Below are 19,522 nucleotides of genomic sequence, written 5' to 3'. Positions count from 1 at the left end.
ACACACACACACACACACACACACACACACACACACACACACTCCACCACTGTTACCATCCTGCACCTTAGTGTATATTCATATAGTCAATGAACCTACATCGATACATCATTATCATGCAAAGTCTATAGTTTACATTGGGGTTTACTCTTGGTGTTGTACCTTCTATGGATTTTGACAAATGTCTAATGACATGCATTCACTTATAGTATCATACAGAGTATTTTCACGCCCTGAAGTTCTTCTGTGCTGCACCTGTTCATTCCTGCCTCCTCCCTAGCCCCTGGCAACCACTGACCTTTTCATTGTCCCCATAGTTGTGCCTTTTCCAGATGTCATACAGTTGACCCTTGAACAACATGGCTTTGAACTGTGCAGGCCCACTGATCTATATATAAGTAGACCCGTGCAGTACAAACTCAGGTTGTTCAATGGTCAGCTGTATTTTTGATTTTCAGTTGGGAATCATGTATGCGGAGGGCTGACTTAAGTTATACTTGATTTTCAAATGCACAGCACATTGGTGCCCCTAATCCCCACCATGTTCAAAGATAAAATTATACGGTATGTAGTTGAAATTATACAGTATGTAGCGTTTTCAGATTGGCTTCCTTAACACGGTAATATGAATTTAGGGCTCCTCCATGTCTTTCTATGGCTTGATAGTTCATTTCTTTTATCACTGAATAATATTCCATTGTTTGGATGTACCACAGTTTATTTATCCACTCACTATGTAATTACTTTTTTAACATGGGTTTAACATTTATTAGGAGAAGGACCTATATATTATAACATATATTTTCTTTACCCCTCCCCCAACCTCACCTAACCGCCAAATATAGGCCCTCTAGGGAGAAGAGTCTCAGTGAGTCCTAGTAAAAGTCCTAGTCAATTTGTGATAACCCACGATGTGCCTCCATTATTGAACACATTTTCTTGTATTAACATTGTGTATTGGCTTTGACAGCTCCTGGATGGTCTGAGCATCCCACCTGAGCCTGAAAACCTGCACAAAATAAAAAATACCACTGCCACACTTACCTCAATGCTGCTCTTCATCCACTCTGTATCTATTTCTGTATCTAATTTCTTTTTACGACGAGTACTATGAGGTTTTTTTCCTTCTGTCGTGGGCTTCTGAGTTTGGCTCAATAAATTAAATGTGCGAGTAACCATATCTGAATCTCTGAATATGGCTTTGGTAGAAAAGAGAAAGAAAACATAGATCTATTTCTCAAGAGAATTTGGGGGTTTGGGACATGGGCCATATTCTCCCAAGTAAGGAAAGCTGCCAGGAAAGAGCAAGAAGAGAGAGCTGGGTTGAATTTCAAACTCTTATTTATTTACTTATTCATTTAACACCTGCTTATTAAAGGCCTGCAATATGCCAGCCCAGTGCTAGATGCCGGGTACCATGTGAAGACCACCTAGTCCAGACTTGGGATGTGAGGGGTGACACACTAGCCCCAAGACAATAACAAGCGTGGCTGCTAACTCAATTAATTAAAAAATAGGCTAAAGTGGGGAGTCATTACAAAAGGAAACATACCTTAAACATATTATTTGAACTTAAAACATAAATCTATATTAACACTCTAATGTAGGGCAAGGTCTTTTCTTGGTGTGTGGGTCTGATGATGGATTCTGTGATCATTTTTGCTCAAACCACACTCATGATTTATTATATCTAATTTTCAATTTCGGAAAATTCTAAATAGTCTGAGCATAGAATTATAAAGTTTTAAAAACATTTCTATATATTCTCCAATCTTTTAGATATGGTGCATATATAGTTCCAAGCACTTTTTTTAAAAAAAGCTATTTTTTTATTGGGTCCTCTTAAAGCATTCAAAGCACAATTTAAATTCTTAAAGCATTAGTTTTCTTAGCAACAAGAAGTTTCTTTTTATTTTCATTTTTGTCCAATTTTTTTCCCAACTGAAAAAATGGAACTAAACTAGTAAGGACAGTTGAAAAACAATCCCTGCTCCAAGTGACTCTGGGTGGATGTCTGACAACCCGTGGGCACAACAGTGGCCAGAGCAGAGGGGAGGAGCTTCTAGCACCCTATCAGCGGGGAAGCTCTTCACTGGAAGGGGCACCTTGGTACCCTCCACAACTAGGTTAGGAGTGGTTGGTTAAGAGAGCGTAGTTATCCCTTGTCATCAGCACAGTGTTGGAGGAGGTCATTGGGAGGCTGTTACTGCTGATTGACCTGGGAGCTGGACCTGGACCACCAGAGGCTTCTCACCCCCATCTCCTGTCCTTAGAATGAGATCTCTGCCCACCGTTCCCACAGCTGGAGCTGCATCTCAAGGATCCAGCCTTGAGAGAATAATGTGTTGTGAGACCATTTGGGCTGAATACGTGAGTGACACAGGTAAGGCCTCTTTACACAATTCAATCTTTGGATATGGAGATCGAATTGTCTTACTACCGACTAATACAAGACTTGCATATTAAACCTGCCCTGCTTGGGGCTAACCCATTGTGTAAGTTTGGTGGGAGACAGGGCCCTTCCACTATAGAGACTGAAGGTGGCAATTCCTTCTTCTCCCTGCCCCAGATTTCCCATGCCAGGGTTCGGTAACTCCACTGAGAACATGAAACCTAGACTTAGAAGGCCCCCACTTTTCTTCTCTAGACACATTGAACATGCCAAAAGGATGAGCCTTGGATATGGCCTAAGAGCTTTTGGACATGAGTGTGGCTCATGTTCACCCAATGACTCTCTGAGTGTTACTTTCTTTATGCTACTTCACATGGTTATGAAAATTAATTTGAACAGATAACATATGTGAAAGTACCTAGCCCATAGCGATTATTTTGTACGAGTTAGGACAGGGGCTAAATTGGTATTTGGGAACGGAAGCACTTCCGTGAGAGAGAATGTGAGCTGTGTCCTGGCTCAGTGAGAAAAATACTATGCTTGATTCCTTATGTTTGCCATTGTTATCATTGCCATTTCTATGTTAGTTGGATCTGGTAATTTGAAAGATATTCCATATGGTGGTTTTGAGTTTCTAAATTAGGTAGCCTTGAAGCTTAAGCTCTTGGTTCAAGCTTTCCATGATTAGACTCCAGAAACTGGCAAGCTCCATGATTGGCAAGTCTTAAAAGCTGGACCACAAATGCTTTCAGTATGTGGTAAAAAGGGCTCTTTCTTTCCCAAAGTTTATGTTAATAATGACTTATTGGACCTCCCCAGATATAGGAATTATCTATTTCTGTGTGGTCTCATAGCATCCCCTTCCCACCGTATCCCTTAACCATATTATATGTGAATTTCCTGCTTGCTTGTCTATTTTCACCACCCCCACCAACCTGCACCCCACCACCAAAGCGTAATCCCGTTGAGATCCCAGACTGCGTCCATCTTTCTCCATATTTTATCCCTGGCAGCTAGGACCTAAATAGACCAGTAGGGGCTCAAATGAGGGAATGAGCACTTCTGCCTCCTTTGCGGACATGGCAGAAGGTGAGAGGCAGTGAAATGCACACAGGAGAGCCAGTCACGGATGGAAAATGGTAGAGAAGTCCTTACTTCCACGTTTCTCCATAATCCAGTGAATTACTTCCTTGTACTTTTCAATGTTTGTCTTCAACCTGAAAGGAATGTGAGTTATCTTTAAAAACTGAGACTAAATTCCTGTTTATATGTCACACTACACAGTGTAGCCAGTGCTAGAACCTTCCAAGTCCTTTTCATAGGTGGAATGTTGGGCTGACAGCTCTTTCAGACCCAGCTATTCTTCCAATCAGAGCTGAGGAGTAAAGGAACAGCACATGGCATGGGCTTGGTGCTTCTTTCCTTGCCTCTAATTGGCCTTCAACCTGGGCACCTGGGCTGACCCCCAAACTTTTAAAATAAATTTAGTGAGGACCAGCTTGAGGGCAGGAACAAGGCAGAAATGCCAGGCTGGGTCTATGAGTTAAGCTTGATTTTTCTATGCCTTGTGCGTATCCCAGTGAAGGTGACATTTGGAAACAACGTGAAAAAACAGCATTGTTTGTGCCATTGGAAACCCCTTTGCATTTAGCAGGAAGATTTTCAGTAATCCCATTCAGAATAACTCACCATGAAAGCCACACCAAGGCACAGCTTTTCAAAATACTCAAGCCCTAAGGCCCTCTCATGTCAATACACAAAGCAAGTCATCCTGGCATGTCAATGGCTTGGGCTGTTGTCCTCCCAACTAAAGGGACCTCCAGGGGTAGCTGTGTTTCCTGGTTCTCAGATCAGAATATTTTTGAAAGGGAATGTGTCAGGAGTGAGCATCCCAGCTTAATTAGATCTGGAGGAAGGCCTTTAACATGACAGATTTTAAGTTTTCAGTTAAGATTCCTGAAAGAGTGCATGATAATTCAACCCAGGAAACAAATTGCTGGGAAGGGCTGAATGAATTCACTTGGCAGAGAGCTAAGGTTTACTACTTGTGCTTTAAAAGCAATAACGGAACTCGAGAATGAGTTCTTCGTGGGCCTTGTATACGAAATGTTTTCATTTTATTTGCTAGCACTTTGAATGGATGGAAGCAGTTATCTAGCCTACTATTACCTGTGAGAGGGTGAGGACCGAGGAGTGGGTGGGGTGAGGCCTATTCCACAGGCCAAGAGAGGATGCCAAATACTAGTATATGCAAGAGTTAAAACGCCAGTGAAGGGTCCAGATAGAGGCACCCAATGCCCTTCTTTGTCCACGTTTGCAAGCTAGTGGAATCTTACTAGGCAGCTCCTCAATGGCAGCGGCTCTCGGGCACACACTACTGTAAAGATCAACACAGATCAGCACAGAGTAGGTGCTCAGGAAATATTTGTTGAGTGCAATCAGATTAGAATGAGCACCGGTAATAAGCTTAAATGGGAAGGAATGGGGGTAGAATGTCATTCATGAGGTAGAATAACTTTTGGGATGTTTTCTGGCATTTGTTTGTACAGTTGTATAAGGTTCTGAAAGCTTGGATGTTTGCTTTCCCCTTTCCTAGAGAAACCTCAGAGGTCTCTGGCCCCAAGACACTATGAGTCCAAAGCTGAAGTTGCTGGCAATCTCTCTTCCTGACTTTTGTAAAAGCTTTGACTAACGAGGGAGATTATACAGGACACCCCATCCCTCACAGCCTGCTCCTTGGCGCCACTGCCAGAGCGTTTGTGATAGACTCACGGGAGGCCTAAGAACAACTTGCTCACCAAGGTGTTTGACAGCTGGATGAGTGGAAATGCAGCACCGGGTGGATGTGCAAGTGGGGATCTGGAACATTTTGTGCCTGGGGTCATGCCAACTAGAAAGGCTTGGTGCCAGCCACATCTTCGTCATTCTCCACTCTGAATAGAGGGTCTGGCCATTGCTCCCAGGTCAGTGAACCTCATGGCTTTCCCTCTCCAGGAAGCAGAAAAGAGCATTGGCTTAGCCCAGGATAAGGCCAGGGAATTTCTTGGGCAGATGCCTGGGATCTCAATTCCCTGACTCCCCTCTCTTAAAAGGCCCAGAGTCCTGAGCCTTGCTCCCCAGACTGTTGTACAAGTTCATAGTCTCTTCAAGACTTTCTTGCCCTGGATTTCCAACCTTTGTCATTGCCTATCTTTGATCCTATCCTGTATCTCCCATGCTTGTCAATTTCCTTGCCCTTGTGCCTGTCTTGTGCCTGCTTTTTGACTCAGGGGGCCTTCTGGCACTGGCCTTGCTCTTTCCTCTGGTGGCCCAATTTACATTGCCCTACTGCTACCTTTAACCTACCTAAACCCACTGACCAATACCTCATCTCTCCAGCCACTTACAGAATTCTCAGTTTCCTTCTGGTTTCACTTTCCAGTTGGCCAGTCAGGGGAATGTCAGTATCCTCTTCCAGTTCACTGTGAGCAGCCTGATCTTTGAGCACAGTCTTAAATACTGTGTGATAGGAGCTCTTAAAAAGCTACAAAAGGATCAGAGAATAAGATATCTGGCTAGCAAGATTTGTTTTAAAGAATATTTCCATTATTATCATACCCTCTACTCACTTCCCAACTCCCTCAAGATTTTTTCTAGCAATCTTTTGAGAGAAGAAAACTATGCTCATTTTAAAAAATTATTGATTTTTAGAAAGAGAAAAGGAGAGATAGGTAGGTAGGTAGGTAGGTAGAGAAACATCCGATTTGCCAAAACTGCAACTTTAGCATACTGGGTGATGCTCTAACCAACTGAGCTACCTGGCCAAGGGCAAAATTTTGCTCTTTTTCCAAATGTGGAGATGGCTATAGAAAGTAAGAATGCTTTCATGCTTTAAGAGCTTAACAGGCTTTCTGAGTTCTAGGAATGACCAACTTCCCAGCGGTTGGTTATTTATTCAATGTGAACAATGACTGTCTTCAGAAAGCAGTGTGGTACCTGGCATGTTACTACAGTGGACAATCCTGTGTTTAAAGATTCTCCCGAAGTAATGACATTGCAAGCTGCCTTTTTATTTTGTAAACTTGATTGTTCTCTCCCAAGTCCATGCTGTTAACTAGGACTGACCCATAGGTGGGTCTTCACAAGCGTTTCCTTTTTTGGGTCCCTTTTGCCAGAAGATGGAAGTTGGCTTGCTGTTGAAGAAATCCATGGATCTGTCATGTTGCCCTGCACACCTAGCAACTGAAGTTGTCATTATTGTTGTTCAACATCTGATAATGTATAGCATGCCATTAACTTATTGGTTTTTAATAATAAGCGGAAGACCAATGGACTTAGAGCTGCATGTGATCTGGGACAGATTTAAGATAAAACTGTGTTTGGCCAGATGCCTCAGATCTAGCTTGCCTGATTCCCAGCCTTTGTCCATTGCTGGTATTAAATTAATTAAACAAGGAGGTCATTAGCTAAGGCTGTGGTGTCCTACATAAACAACCAGAATCTAAGCCTGTCAATGCCCCAAGGTTACAAAATCAAAACCCAAGGACAACCAAACACAAGCAACTAGCTAGATTTAAGCTATGGCCAATCAATAATTTCCTTGCTTGTTTCTGCTTTTCTCTCTAAAAACCTCTTCCCAGCTCCTATCAGTGAAGCATTTGCAACCACTTCTGGTTTGATGATGACAATTCCAGTTGATGTATGCTCAAATAAACTCTTAACATGTTTAAATATACCTCAGTTTACCTTTTAACACTGGAATCGGTGTTTCAGGCCAGGTTGAGGTTAAGGCCCGTGGTGTCTTGCCTCTAAATTCCTCATTATTGACAATCTTGCTCTTGGGTGGAGCAATTTCCTATTAGGCCGGTGATCTCTCAGCATCTTTTTTGGATTCTATGTTTTATTCACCAGAAAATACAGTGCTCACTGTATCCACTACACAACAGACCCACTGGGTGGGCCTAGTTGAAGTTCTCATCCCACCTAGGCTGTGCCACCCCATTCGATTTAGCCAGCACGGACACCTTGTGAGGTTGACCCATTTGCTTCCCCAGCCTAGTAGAACTATCCTCATCATCACGGTAGGTGTGTTGGGCACTCCAGTGATGAGTTCTCTCATGCCCAGAGATAACTCCTGGGTGAATCTCTGGTTCTTGCAACCAAAAGAGTTTGCATAGCAGGGTTTGTGATTCATGGACATGTCATAGAAATAAAACAAACAAAGTGAATCAAGAATAGCAAAGTAATTGAACTGTCAGAATAACCAAAATATTGATTGATAACCCCGATCCAAATGAGAGGACTTCAACTCCTCCCTAGTTTGTACCCCAGTGGCTTCTGGTATCCCCCCATAGGGGCCTCAAAAGTCTTTCAGCTGTAGGTCTCCTGTGATATTCATTCCATCCTTCCTGTCCTGCTCTGGTCCTACCTGTTCCCATCTGCTGCTGACGAAAGGGCTTGGAGACATACTGCTTAGCCTCGCTGTATAGCTGCCTATCACGAGAGTGTCAGTATCTGTTGTCTCAGCATCCTCGTAAGCTTCTGATCCTTGGGGACAGAGTGGTATAGACAGCAGGGGGGATGTATCTCCCAACTCTATGCCATACTTTGTCACCAGGGCAAAGCCCCTGAGATGACGAGGCGAGGTGCTTGTGATTGGAGCTAGCCTGCACAGCTCACCTGTCACACGGAACCCTCCCAAAGTGCCATGCTCATGCAGGAGCTCGCACAGTGACCAAGGAGACTCCCCTCTGCCTGTGACCGCAGCTCCGCCCATACAGCAAATCCTCAATGGGCAGGCATGCTGACGGTTTCTGAATGATTCCAGTTCCTAAATCAAACAATTTCTTTAGATTTTCACTCTTGCTGAAAAATGTTTCTAAAATGCCAGAGTTACTTTCCTGTCTTAGTAAATGCTATGCCGTGAATCTAAGCTCTTGTGCAATCTTTTTTCTCCCTTGGGTGTGGTATTTCAGTACTTGAAAAGCAATTCTTATTAATACACAGGGTGGGTAAAAGTAGATTTACAGTTGTGAGTATGCAAAACACAGACTTTATTCCTGTATGACTATTAATTATTGTATTATTTTTCATATGAACAACTATAAACCTACTTTTGCCCTACCCTGTAATATATATAGAGGCAAGTATGAAATTTAAGGCTAAATATGAATTGAGACCAGAACATTTCCCAATTAAAACAAACAACTTAGTTGTTTCTCTTTTATTGCCTTTTCTTTTGTAAGTTTAGAAAAATACATCTGCTTAATATTGATGTCCTGATTTCCAGGGATACACGATTTCAGTCTTGTGATTGTAGCTAGTACCTACAGTCCTGAGAGGTTTCTTAGCCATAGTGGAGAGGATGCATCATAACGCTTCCACCTGAGTCCACATGTGTGGTCAGTCTTGGAGGTCTGACACGGAATTAGAGCCACTAGGCTGTGCCAGCAGGGAAGAAATTGATGCAATAAAGACACCACCACGTACTACAGAGGTAAGGCTTGCTCATGCTGTCATGGCGTCCATCTCATCTTGGTTACTGGGCACCCTTGGGGAAAGGAAGCCTGCTGACCCTCCAGGGCTGGTTCTGTGCCCCGCCGAAGGCTGTGTTAGCAGCACTGCAGACCCCTTAGGTGGTTCACTACTGTTGGTTGTGGTGTTTGCTTGCAGAGGGGGCCGTTTAAGGTTTAGCTTGCTAGGCTGCCCCACTCCTACCCTCTGGTTAGAAACACCAGGCTTTCGTTAGGCGTTTTGCTGTCTGTGCTTGTTTGGTTGTTGGTTGCTGTCTTTGCTGGCACCCAGCCTGGGACACGTGAAGTAAAAAGAAAACTCAGGAAACTCGCTGCCATGTCATTCATGAAGTCCCCAGGTCCCTAGCCAGTCGGCCTTCTCTCTGCCTTTCAGAAGTTTCTTATGCTTCTCTTATATGTAATGTCTAGGGTTTTATGCTGTACTTAGTGGGAAAAGTACATCTACGTATTCTTCCCAGAATCTAACTTCATTTTTACAAAGGGTTTCTACACAGAACGATTTGCCTTGAGATCTAGATGATTTATGTTTTGTTTGAACTTTCCTGATTTCAAAAGCAATCTTTTTTTAAAATTCTCACCCAAATATATATTTTTACTGATTTCAGAGAGTGAAGAAGGGGGTGGGGGAGATAGGTAGATAGGTAGGTAGGTAGTTAGAGAGATGAGAGAGAAACATCAATCGGTTGCCTCTGTTACCCAGATATGTGCCCTGACTGGGAATGAAACCCACAACCTTTTGGTGTATGGGACGATGCTCCAATAAACTGAGCCACCTGGCCAGGACTCAAAGCAATCTTGAGGATATTTGTTTAGGTCACCAGCAGGGCCCTCTGAAACTCAGGCCCTGGAGCAACACCTCAGGCATTCTACGATCCTCTTTGGTTGAATGTGGTCATTGACATGTAGGTCTGTTATAAGGAAAGCTCATTTGGGCTGTGCTAACAACAGAGTAAAGCGAAGAATATCAGGGCTCATGAGGCAGTGCCAGCTGACCTGGAAGCAAGGTGGTCTCAAGTTTTTATCCAACTTACACTGTCATCGAGGTCCACGCCATCCAGTATGTCAGGGCGCTCTTTTAATATAGCCTCATAGAAGCTACTTCGAGGGACCGACTTCCTGGCTTTCAATTGGAAGGCAAAGCAAAGGAAAGACATTTGGAAGAGGAACGAAAACCAAAACCAAAATAAAACAGATTTACAGCATTTACTCTTGCCCCTTTAAATAAAAATGCACACACCATCAAAAAGGCTTTATATGAATTTGTCAAATTTCCTAACATTCAACTTGAAGATATTAATACAATAGGAACAAAAGGATAAGCTTCAGTGGCTGACTTAGGAAAGTGAGTGTGTGCTTCTGGTGTCTGGTGGAGGTTTATCTGACCAAAGGACAATTGAGTGAGTCCTGAATGAAGCAGGCAGAAAGCTGGGGAAGAGCATTTCTGCCAGGAGGCCAGCAGGTGCAAAGGCCCTGAGGTGAGAGTGAGTGGGAGCGTGGTTGGCCTATTTCACAAACCTGCAAGAGACACAGTATGCCTGGAGAGGAGTGAGCGTGAAGGAGGGTGGCTGGAGGGGAGAGAGGGGGCAGGGCCAGCTCACCCAGTAGGCTGAGGGAAGCACTTTAGATTTCATTCTGAGAGAGTTATCTTCTGAGTGTGATTTTCTCTTGGAAATCCTGAAAAATATTCCTACCTCCTGCCAGTTTTATTAAAAATTGCCAATTTCTGGAATTGCATATGGTTCATAATTGCAAATTAAAGCATGAGGTGAATCCCCAAGCCAGTGAACTGTAAAAAAGGTCTATTGGAGATAACGAATGCCTTTGTTCTCAAGGTCAGCCACAGCTTGGTGACTCTCTGGCCAGGAAAGAGGCTTCAAGTTTCCAGTGTCGAAGGGGTGCAAACTGAATCAAGGAATTGATAATTACAGCTTAGGTCTTGCTTTCCTGCTCCTGGGAAGGTGTGCACCCTGAGGCAGAACTGGCAGGAAGGGCTCTCTCTGATAATTGGGCCTCCGGGGAGTTTACTGGGCCTGTAGCTGAGCTTCAGAGTGGCACCCACCCCTTCGAGCTGGGCCATCCAGAGAGGCCTGAGCACCCTCCCGGCTGGCACAGGGATGACTCATGTTGTCTGATTTTGTGTCCCTATTGTGCCTTTGGGGATGGAGAAGGGATGTCCTTTGTGATCTCCACACATGTTATTTTTGTACTTCTTCCCAATTTTGGTTCAGAATAAAAGCTCTGACTCTGTCGGGTTCCTGGTGGATGGAGAATTCCACCCAGTTGGGACTGCCTGTACGCACACCAGGCTCAGGGCCCTTTCTGCCTACAAACCTCCTGCACCAGCTTTGGTTTTTTCCTGGCAGAAACCTGCCCATCTGTGGTGGATCCTGGGCTAGACAGCGCCGCTCCCCCCCGCCCCCCCGCCCCGCTGCCACACCCCTCCTCCGCCGCGACAGTTCTTTTCTGGAGTTCCCACAGGAACATATCATCTCACTGTGGTACTGACAAACTGGCAAAAGCTAGGGCCTCTTTCAGCTCGGTCCCCAAAACACTGGATGTCCCCGAACTGGACACAGCTAAGAGAAGTTTGAAAAAGCCATCCAGGAAAACCCAGCAAGAACCCAAGGGAATGCAAGTCAGGGAGCTCCTTTGGGTTGTCACGGGAGAGGAGACGTGCGGAGCAGCAGGGCCAGAGTGGCAGTGCCTCCAGGGAAGACTTTGAGCATTGCTGCCCTAGACTGAGAATAAGAGTCTGGCGCTGGCCTGAGAGTGTAGCCAATCCCCATCGTTTGCGGTTGCCCTATTTGAACAGGCTTTATGAAATAATACACAGTTAAGTTGAGGGGGAAAGAAGGTGTTTATCAGGGGAAGAAGGTGACTTGGCAGTCCTGAATACTGAACAGCAGTATTCACAAGTGTCTGACTTGACATAATTAACCTTACTAACATCAATGGCACTGTTGACCTGTCAAGACAAGCACAGTAAATACACAATAACAGGCATATCTGGGCCTGAATGAGAAGGAAAAGCTTATTCTTCATCAACTTTCCCTTTGAGGATTTCCATCAACCCCTGTCTTTGTTGGAGTGAGATCATTATTTTCTCCTGAAATTGCTTTATGGGAGGCTTGGTGAGGTGGGGGAGGGGAGTGTCAGCCTGTCACACAAGACCTGGTCACTTCCACATGGCATGCAGCCCTTTCCCTCTACCCCCCTCACCTATGTGATGGGGACAAGAAGCCTCCTCTTCAGGGTGGCTCAGAGGAGCAGTGCCAATGTAGGTAGGTGCCTGGCATATAGAATTCCCTAAAGTGGAGTGTGTCTGCCCCACATATGATTAAAAACAAATCTTGGGGTAACTGGTGGCGTGTGCCCATGCGAGGTCAACGCAGCCCACTAGCTCCCCTGACCTGTGTACTGGGCCAGCCCTGGCTGAGTCCTTTGAGGGGCCCAGGTTGGGCAGTTTGCTGGGTACCTTTGTGGCCAATATGGACATAACCAGACACCCGGAGAGGAGACTCCACCCACAAATGGGTCAGTAACACTCCAGACACAACTACAGAGGCAGGAAAATGGCTGCAGTGAGAGAGAGAGAGCATGAGTGAATGAGGGAGTGAAAGGGGAGTGTGTGGAGGTGTGGGGTGTGTGCGTGTGCACACGAGTGAGGGACAGTTAGATCCTGCAGGACTTTTAGGGGCAGGCAAGACTAGGCTCGCCTAACCAGGCAGCCTCTGCTACCATTACAAACAATCCTGGGGTGGCAGGCTCTACTGCAGAGGCCATGCCTTCTTGAAGGGGAGAGCTGCTGTGACTGAGAGAGCAGCCTCACCTCCACCCAGGATGCTCTCAGACACCACCCAGGACTCTACAGCCACCTCTGCCAGGGACCTGCTGCCTTGGCTGTAGTCCCACGGTCACTGAGACTCAGCCACCCTGGCCACAGGCTCCTGTGAGTTCAGAAGCACGCTACCCTCTGGCTGGCCCAATGCTTTAGCCTAGGGTGCCATGACCCTACAAGCAGCAGCTGCTTGAGCAGCCCACCTCTGTCTAAGGAGCAGGAGCCTCATGCAGCCTGTCCCTATCTGAGGAGCAGCAGCCGCACAAGCAGCACACCTCCCCTCCCCCCAGCCAGAGCAGCCACCACTGCTGCAAGCAGCCATGCAAGCAACATGAACCAGAGGAGCTGTGGCCAACTGAGGAGCAGCCACTGCCACGGCCACCCGAGGAGCAGCCCCCACATGACTTGACACCTAGTTCCTTTGGTGAGAGCAAAAATAGGGAGACAAAGACACCCCCAAAGGAAAGAAAAGGAGGAATTGCCACAAAAGGCGCTAAGTGAAATTGAGGCATGCAATATGTCAGAAAAAGAATTCAGAATAAGGGCCATACAGTTCATAAACCGGATAGATGAAAAAACTAACAACTTATGTAAGACTCAAGAAGAAATAAAGAGTAATATAGCTGCAATAAGAAACACTATGGAAAGTTTCAACAGTAGACTAGGAAAAGCAGAGAACTGAATTAGCAAATTAGAAGACAGGGAAGCAAAACACACCCAAACTGAACTGCAATTGGAGAAAAATATTAAAAGACAAGAGGAAAGCCTAACGAAGCTTTGGGACAACATGAAACAAAGCAACATATGAATAATAGGGGTACTAGAACGACAGGAAGAGGAACAAGGGTTAGAAAACTTATTTGAAGAAATAATGTCAGAAAACTTCCCTGATGCGGGGAAGAAAAGAGTCACACAAGCACAGAGTGTCCCAAACAAGATGAATCTGAAAAGACTCACACCAAGACACGTTGTAATTACAATGGCAAATGTTCAGGACAAAGAGAGAATCTTAAAGGCTGCAAGAGAGAGACAAAAAGTTATGTACAAAGGATATCCAATGAGATTATCAAATGATTTTTCAACAGAAACACATCAGACCAGAAAGTAATGGAAGGAAGTTCACAAAGTGATGCAAAGCAAGAGACTGAATCAAAGAATACTATACCCAGCAAGGGTATCATTCAAAATTGAAGGGGAAATGAGCTTCACAGACAAAAAAAGGCTAAGAGAGTCATCACCACCAAGCCAGCAAGGCAAGAAACACTAAAGGGACTGGTGCAAAAAGAAGAAATAAAAAGGGAAGAAGGAACACAGGCACAAAAAATAAAAATGGCTACAAACAAGTACTTATCAATAATAAGTTTAAACGGACTAAATGTTCCAATCAAAAGACATCTAGTTGCTGAATGGATAAGAAAACATGACCCATATATATGCTATTTACGAGACCCACCTGAGAACAAGGAACTCACACAGACTAAAAGTGAAGGGATGGAAAAATATCTTCCAGGCAAATGGAAATGGAAAAAATGCTGGAGTAACAGTACTTATATCTGACAAATTAGACCTCAAAGTGAAGACCATAACAAGAGATAAGGAAGGCTACTTCATAATACTAAAGGGATCATTACAACAAGAGGATATAACCCTGGTGCATAAACATATATGCACCCAATACAGTCAACTACATAAAAAAACTCCTGAAAGATATTAAGAGGGAGATTAACAACAATACAGTCAGAGTAGGGGACTATGATACTCCACTGACATTACTGGATAAACTCTCTAGACAAAAAAATCAACAAAGAAACAGCAATCCTAAATGTTTCACTAGATAAGATGAACTTAATTGACATCTTCAGGACATTTCACCTGAAAGGCATGGAATATACATTCTTCTCAAGTGCACATGGGTCATTTTCAAAGATAGACCACATATTGGGTCACAGGCAAACTCTCTCCAAATTCAAGAATACTGAAATTATATCAAGCATCTTCTCAGACCACAATGGCATAATATTAGAAATAAACTACACTAAAAACAACAACAAAAATCCAAACACTTGGAAGCTGAATAGCATGCTATTAAACAATGAGTGGGTTACCAAAGAGATCAAAGAAGAAATTAAAAACATCCTGGAAACAAATGACAATGAAAAAACAACAATCCAAAATCTATGGGACACAATGAAAGCAGTCCTGAGAGGGAAGTTTATAGCTCTACAGGCCTACCTCAAAAAACAAGAAAAAATGGTAATAAATCATCTAACTCTATAACTTAAAGAATTAGAAAGAGAGCAACAAGAAAAGCCCAGAATAAGCAGAAGGAAGGAGATAATAAAGATCAGAATAGAAATAAATGACATAGAGACCAAAAACAAGCAAGCAAACAAACAAACAAAAACCAATACAAAAGATCAATGAAACCAAGAACTGGTTATTTGAAAGGATAAACAAGATTGATGAACCTCAAGCCAGGCTCACCAAGAAGCAAAGAGAGAGGACCCAAATAAACAAAATCATAAATGAAAGAGGAGAAATAACAACAGACCCCACAGAAATACAAAGGTTTGTTAAAAAATACTATGAATACCTCTATTTCAACAAACTAGACAACCTGGAGGAAATGGACATTTTCCTAGAAAAATACAACCTTTCAAAACTCAATTGTGGAGCACAGTTATGGTGTTTTGGCCAGGTTCAAGCCTCAGACTAATGAAAAGACAGGGTCCTCTCATTGCCACGTGCAAGTCCCAGCTGGAAAGCAGGGCCCTCCCAACACAATTATAGCCAATGGCTGTGGTTGTAAGCTTGAACCTATGGTCCAAACACGTAGCCCCACGTGCCTTGTGATAGAGTTCGGGTGCATGTAGTTGAGTGAGGCTGACACTCATGAGCATGCTGTAAACAACGTGATCACGCCCCTACTTTGTCTCGCGGCATCTGCTATAAAATAAAGACATGGCTTGTGGGCGGGGTCATTGTTTCCTCATCAGGGAGGCAGTGTCCCACCGAGACCCAGCTATTATTCTCTTGTCTTTCTTTCCTTAATCCTTTTACCCCCTCACTCGGGATCACCCTTGGTCGTGCTGGCGTGGCACACTCAATAAGGAAGAATCTAAAAATCTCAATAGGACAATAACTATGGAAGAAATTGAAGCAGTAATCAAAAAGTTTCCAGCAAACAAAAGCCCGGGGCCAGACTGCTTCACAGGGGAGTTTTAACAAAGATTCAAGGAAGAACTAAAACCTATCCTCCTCAGACTATTCCAAAAAATTCAAGAGGAAGGAACACTTCCAAGCTCATTCTATGAAGCTAGCATCACCCTAATACCAAAACCAGATAAAGACAACACAATGAAAGAGAATTATAGGCCAAAATCCCTCATGAACATAGATGCCAAAATACTCAAAAAAATTCTAGCAAATAGGATCCAGCATTACATCAGAAAGATCATACACCAGGATCAAGTAGGATTTATCCTGGGGATGCAGGGATGGTGTAATATCCACAAATCAATAAACGTGATACATCACATAAACAAATTGAGAGATAAAAATCACATAGTCATATCGATTGATGCAGAAAAATTATTTGACAAAATCCAACACCCTTTCTTGATAAAAACCCTCAGCAAGGTGGGAGTAGAAGGATCATACCTCAACATAATAAAAGCCTTATATGACAAACCTACAGCCACCATCATACTCAATGGGCAAAAACTAAAACCATTTCACATAAGAACAGGAATGAGACAGGGATGCCCACGTTCACCACTCCTCTTCAACAGAGTTCTGGAAGTGCTAGCCATAGCAATTAGACAAGAGGAAGAAGTAAAAGGCATCCAAATTGGAAAAGAAGATATAAAACTGTCATTATTCGCAGGTGACATGACACTGTACATAGAAAAACCTAAAGACTCCATCAAAAAATTATTAGACTTAATAAATTAATTCAGCAATGTAGCAGGATACAAAATTAACGCCAAGAAATCTATGGCATTTTTATACACCAATAGTGAACTTACAGAAAGAGAGACTAAAAAAACAATCCCATTTACCATTGCAGCAAAAAAAATTAAGATACCTTGGAATAAACTTAACTAAGGAGGTAAAAGAACTGTACTCGGAAAACTACAGGACACTGAGAAAAGAGATAGAAGAAGACATAAACAGATGGAAGAAATATACCGTGTTCATGGATTGGTAGAATCAACATCATTAAAATGTCCATACTACCCCAAGCAATCTATAGATTCAATGAACTCCCCATTAAAATGCTAATGGCAAATTTCACAGACCTCGAACAAACTCTCCAAAAATTCATCTGGAATAAAAAAAGACCCCGAATAGGTGCAGCGATCCTGAGAAAGAAGAACAAAGTAGGAGGGATCTCAATACCAGATATCAAGCTGTATTACAAAGCCACTGTTCTCAAAACTTCCTGGTAGTGGCAAAAGAACAGACATACAGACTAATGGGATAGAATAGAGAACCCAGAAATTGACCCAAACCACTATGCCCAATTAATATTTGACAAAAGAGGCAAGAACATACAATGGAGTCAAGACAGTCTCTTCAATAAATGGTGTTGGGAAAATTGGACAGATACATGCAAAAAAATGATACTAGACCACCAAGTTACACCATACACAAAAATAAACTCAAAATGGATAAAGGACTTAAACATAAGATGGGAAACCATAAAAATCTTAGAGGAATCCACAGGCAGCAAAATCTCTGACATATGCTGAAGCAATATCTTCACTGATACAGCTCCTGGGGCGGTGATGGCGAACCTATGACAGGCGTGTCAGAGGTGACATGCGAACTCATTTTTTTGGTTGATTTTTCTTTGTTAAATGGCATTTAAATATATAAAATAAATATCAAAAATATAAGTCTTTGTTTTACTATGGTTGCAAATATCAAAAAATTTCTATATGTGACATGGCACCAGAGTTAAGTTAGGGTTTTTCAAAATGTTGACACGCCGAGCTCAAAAGGTTCACCATCACTGTCCTAGGGCAATGGAAACTAAAGAGAAAAGAAACAAATGGGACTACATCAAAATAAAAATCTTTCGCACAGCTAAAGAAACCATAAACAAAACAACAAGAAAGCCCACTGCATGGGAGAATATATTTGCCATCGTTATCACTGATAAGGGTTTAATCTCCAACATTTATAGGGAACTCATACAACTTAACAAAAGATAAATGACCCAATCAAAAAATGGGCAACGGACCTAATAGATACTTTTCAAAAGAGGACATAAGGAGGGCCAAGAGACATATGTAAACACTAGAGGCCCAGTGCACGGAATTCATGCACGAGGAGGGGTTCCTCAGCCCAGCCTGCACCCTCTCTAATCTGGGACCCCTTTGGGATCGGGCCTAAACTGGCAGTTGGACATTCCTCTTGCAATCTGGGACTGCTGGCTCCAAAATGCTCGCCTGCCTGGTTGCCCCTAAGTGCCTCTCCCTGCCAACCTGATTACCCCTAACTTCCCTCCCCTGCCAGACTGATCGCCCCTAACTGCCCTCCCCTGCCAGCCTGATCACCTCTAACCATCTCTGCCTAGGCCTCCACCACTGCGGCTTTGTCTGGAAGGACATCCGGAAGACGTCTGGTCTAATTAGCGTATTACCCTTTTATTAGTATAGATGCTCAAAGTCACTAATCATCTTAGAGATGCAAATCAAAATGACAATGAATTACCATCTCACACCTGTCAGAATGGCTATCATCAACAAATCAACAAATGACAAGTGCTGGTGAAGATGCAGAGAAAAAGGAACCCTCTTGCACTGCTGGTGGGAACGCAGACTGGTGCAGCCACTGTGAACAGTATGGAATTTCTTCAAAAAACTAAAAATAGAACTCCCATTTGACCCAGTGATCCCACTTCTAGGAATATATCCCAAGAAATCAGAAACACCAATCAGAAAGGATATATGCACCCCTATGTTCATAGCAGCACAATTTACCATAGCTAAGATTTGGAAACAGCCTAAGTGCCCATCAGCAGATGAGTGGATTAAAAAACTGTGGTACATCTATGCAATGGGATACTACTCTGCTGTAAAAAGGAAAGAACTCCTACCTTTTGCAACAGCATGGATGGATCTGGAGAGCATTATGCTAAGCAAAATGTCAGTCAGAGAAAGATAAATATCCCATGCTCTCACTCATTTATGGAATATAATGAACAACATAAACTGCTGAACAAAAACAAATCCAGAGACAGAGAAGCATCAGTCAGACCATCAAACCTCAGAGGGAAGGTAGGGGAGGGTGGGGGTAAGGGGGAGAAATCAATCAAAGGACTTGTATGCATGCATATAAGCCTATCCAATGGACACAGACACCAGGGGGTTGAGGTCATGAGTGGGGGGTGGGTGGAGGGACAATAGGGGAGGATAAGGACACATATGTAATACCTTAATCAATAAAGAAAGAAAGAAAGAAAAGAACAAATCTTAATATCCCCCCATCCAATCAATTCTTGTCCTGTAATGTTTTTCTTGACAGAACTGCAGTCCCTGAGCCTGGGAGAGCTGTTGGAGCCATGCGTGTTTGCCTTGCAGGACAGATCCCCTGTTAGAGATGAGATGCGGGTGGGGAATGGCAGTGAATAACCAGCCGGGTGCCCACTCCAAGAAGTGAGCAGCCCAGCTCTGCAACTCAGTGCTCTTTTCACCTCCTAGTGGATTCCTTTCTACCTTAGACAGCTGGGTTGGGCTGGGCTGGGCTGGTGATTCCCAAAGGCACAAATCC

At 43.5% G+C, this 19,522-nt stretch overlaps 1 protein-coding gene across 1 annotated transcript in view; it reads right to left on the bottom strand.

Moving 5' to 3' along the window:
• ERICH6B (glutamate rich 6B) overlaps positions 1-19,522 on the bottom strand; it is a 65,603-nt gene that overhangs the window by 25,048 nt on the left and 21,033 nt on the right. The window contains exons 3-6 of the mRNA XM_059680858.1: positions 7,800-7,918; positions 5,779-5,915; positions 3,548-3,609; positions 1,045-1,199 (exon numbers count right to left, since the gene is read on the bottom strand). Coding sequence (XP_059536841.1) covers positions 1,045-1,199; positions 3,548-3,609; positions 5,779-5,915; positions 7,800-7,918 — 473 coding nt within the window. The remainder of the gene's footprint in view (positions 1-1,044; positions 1,200-3,547; positions 3,610-5,778; positions 5,916-7,799; positions 7,919-19,522) is intronic.

This window comes from Myotis daubentonii, chromosome 2 (genome assembly GCF_963259705.1).
Source record: "Myotis daubentonii chromosome 2, mMyoDau2.1, whole genome shotgun sequence".
NCBI lineage: Eukaryota > Metazoa > Chordata > Mammalia > Chiroptera > Vespertilionidae > Myotis > Myotis daubentonii.
The sequence above is the reverse complement of the archived record's forward strand: the minus strand, read 5'-3'. Positions and strand labels throughout refer to the sequence as shown.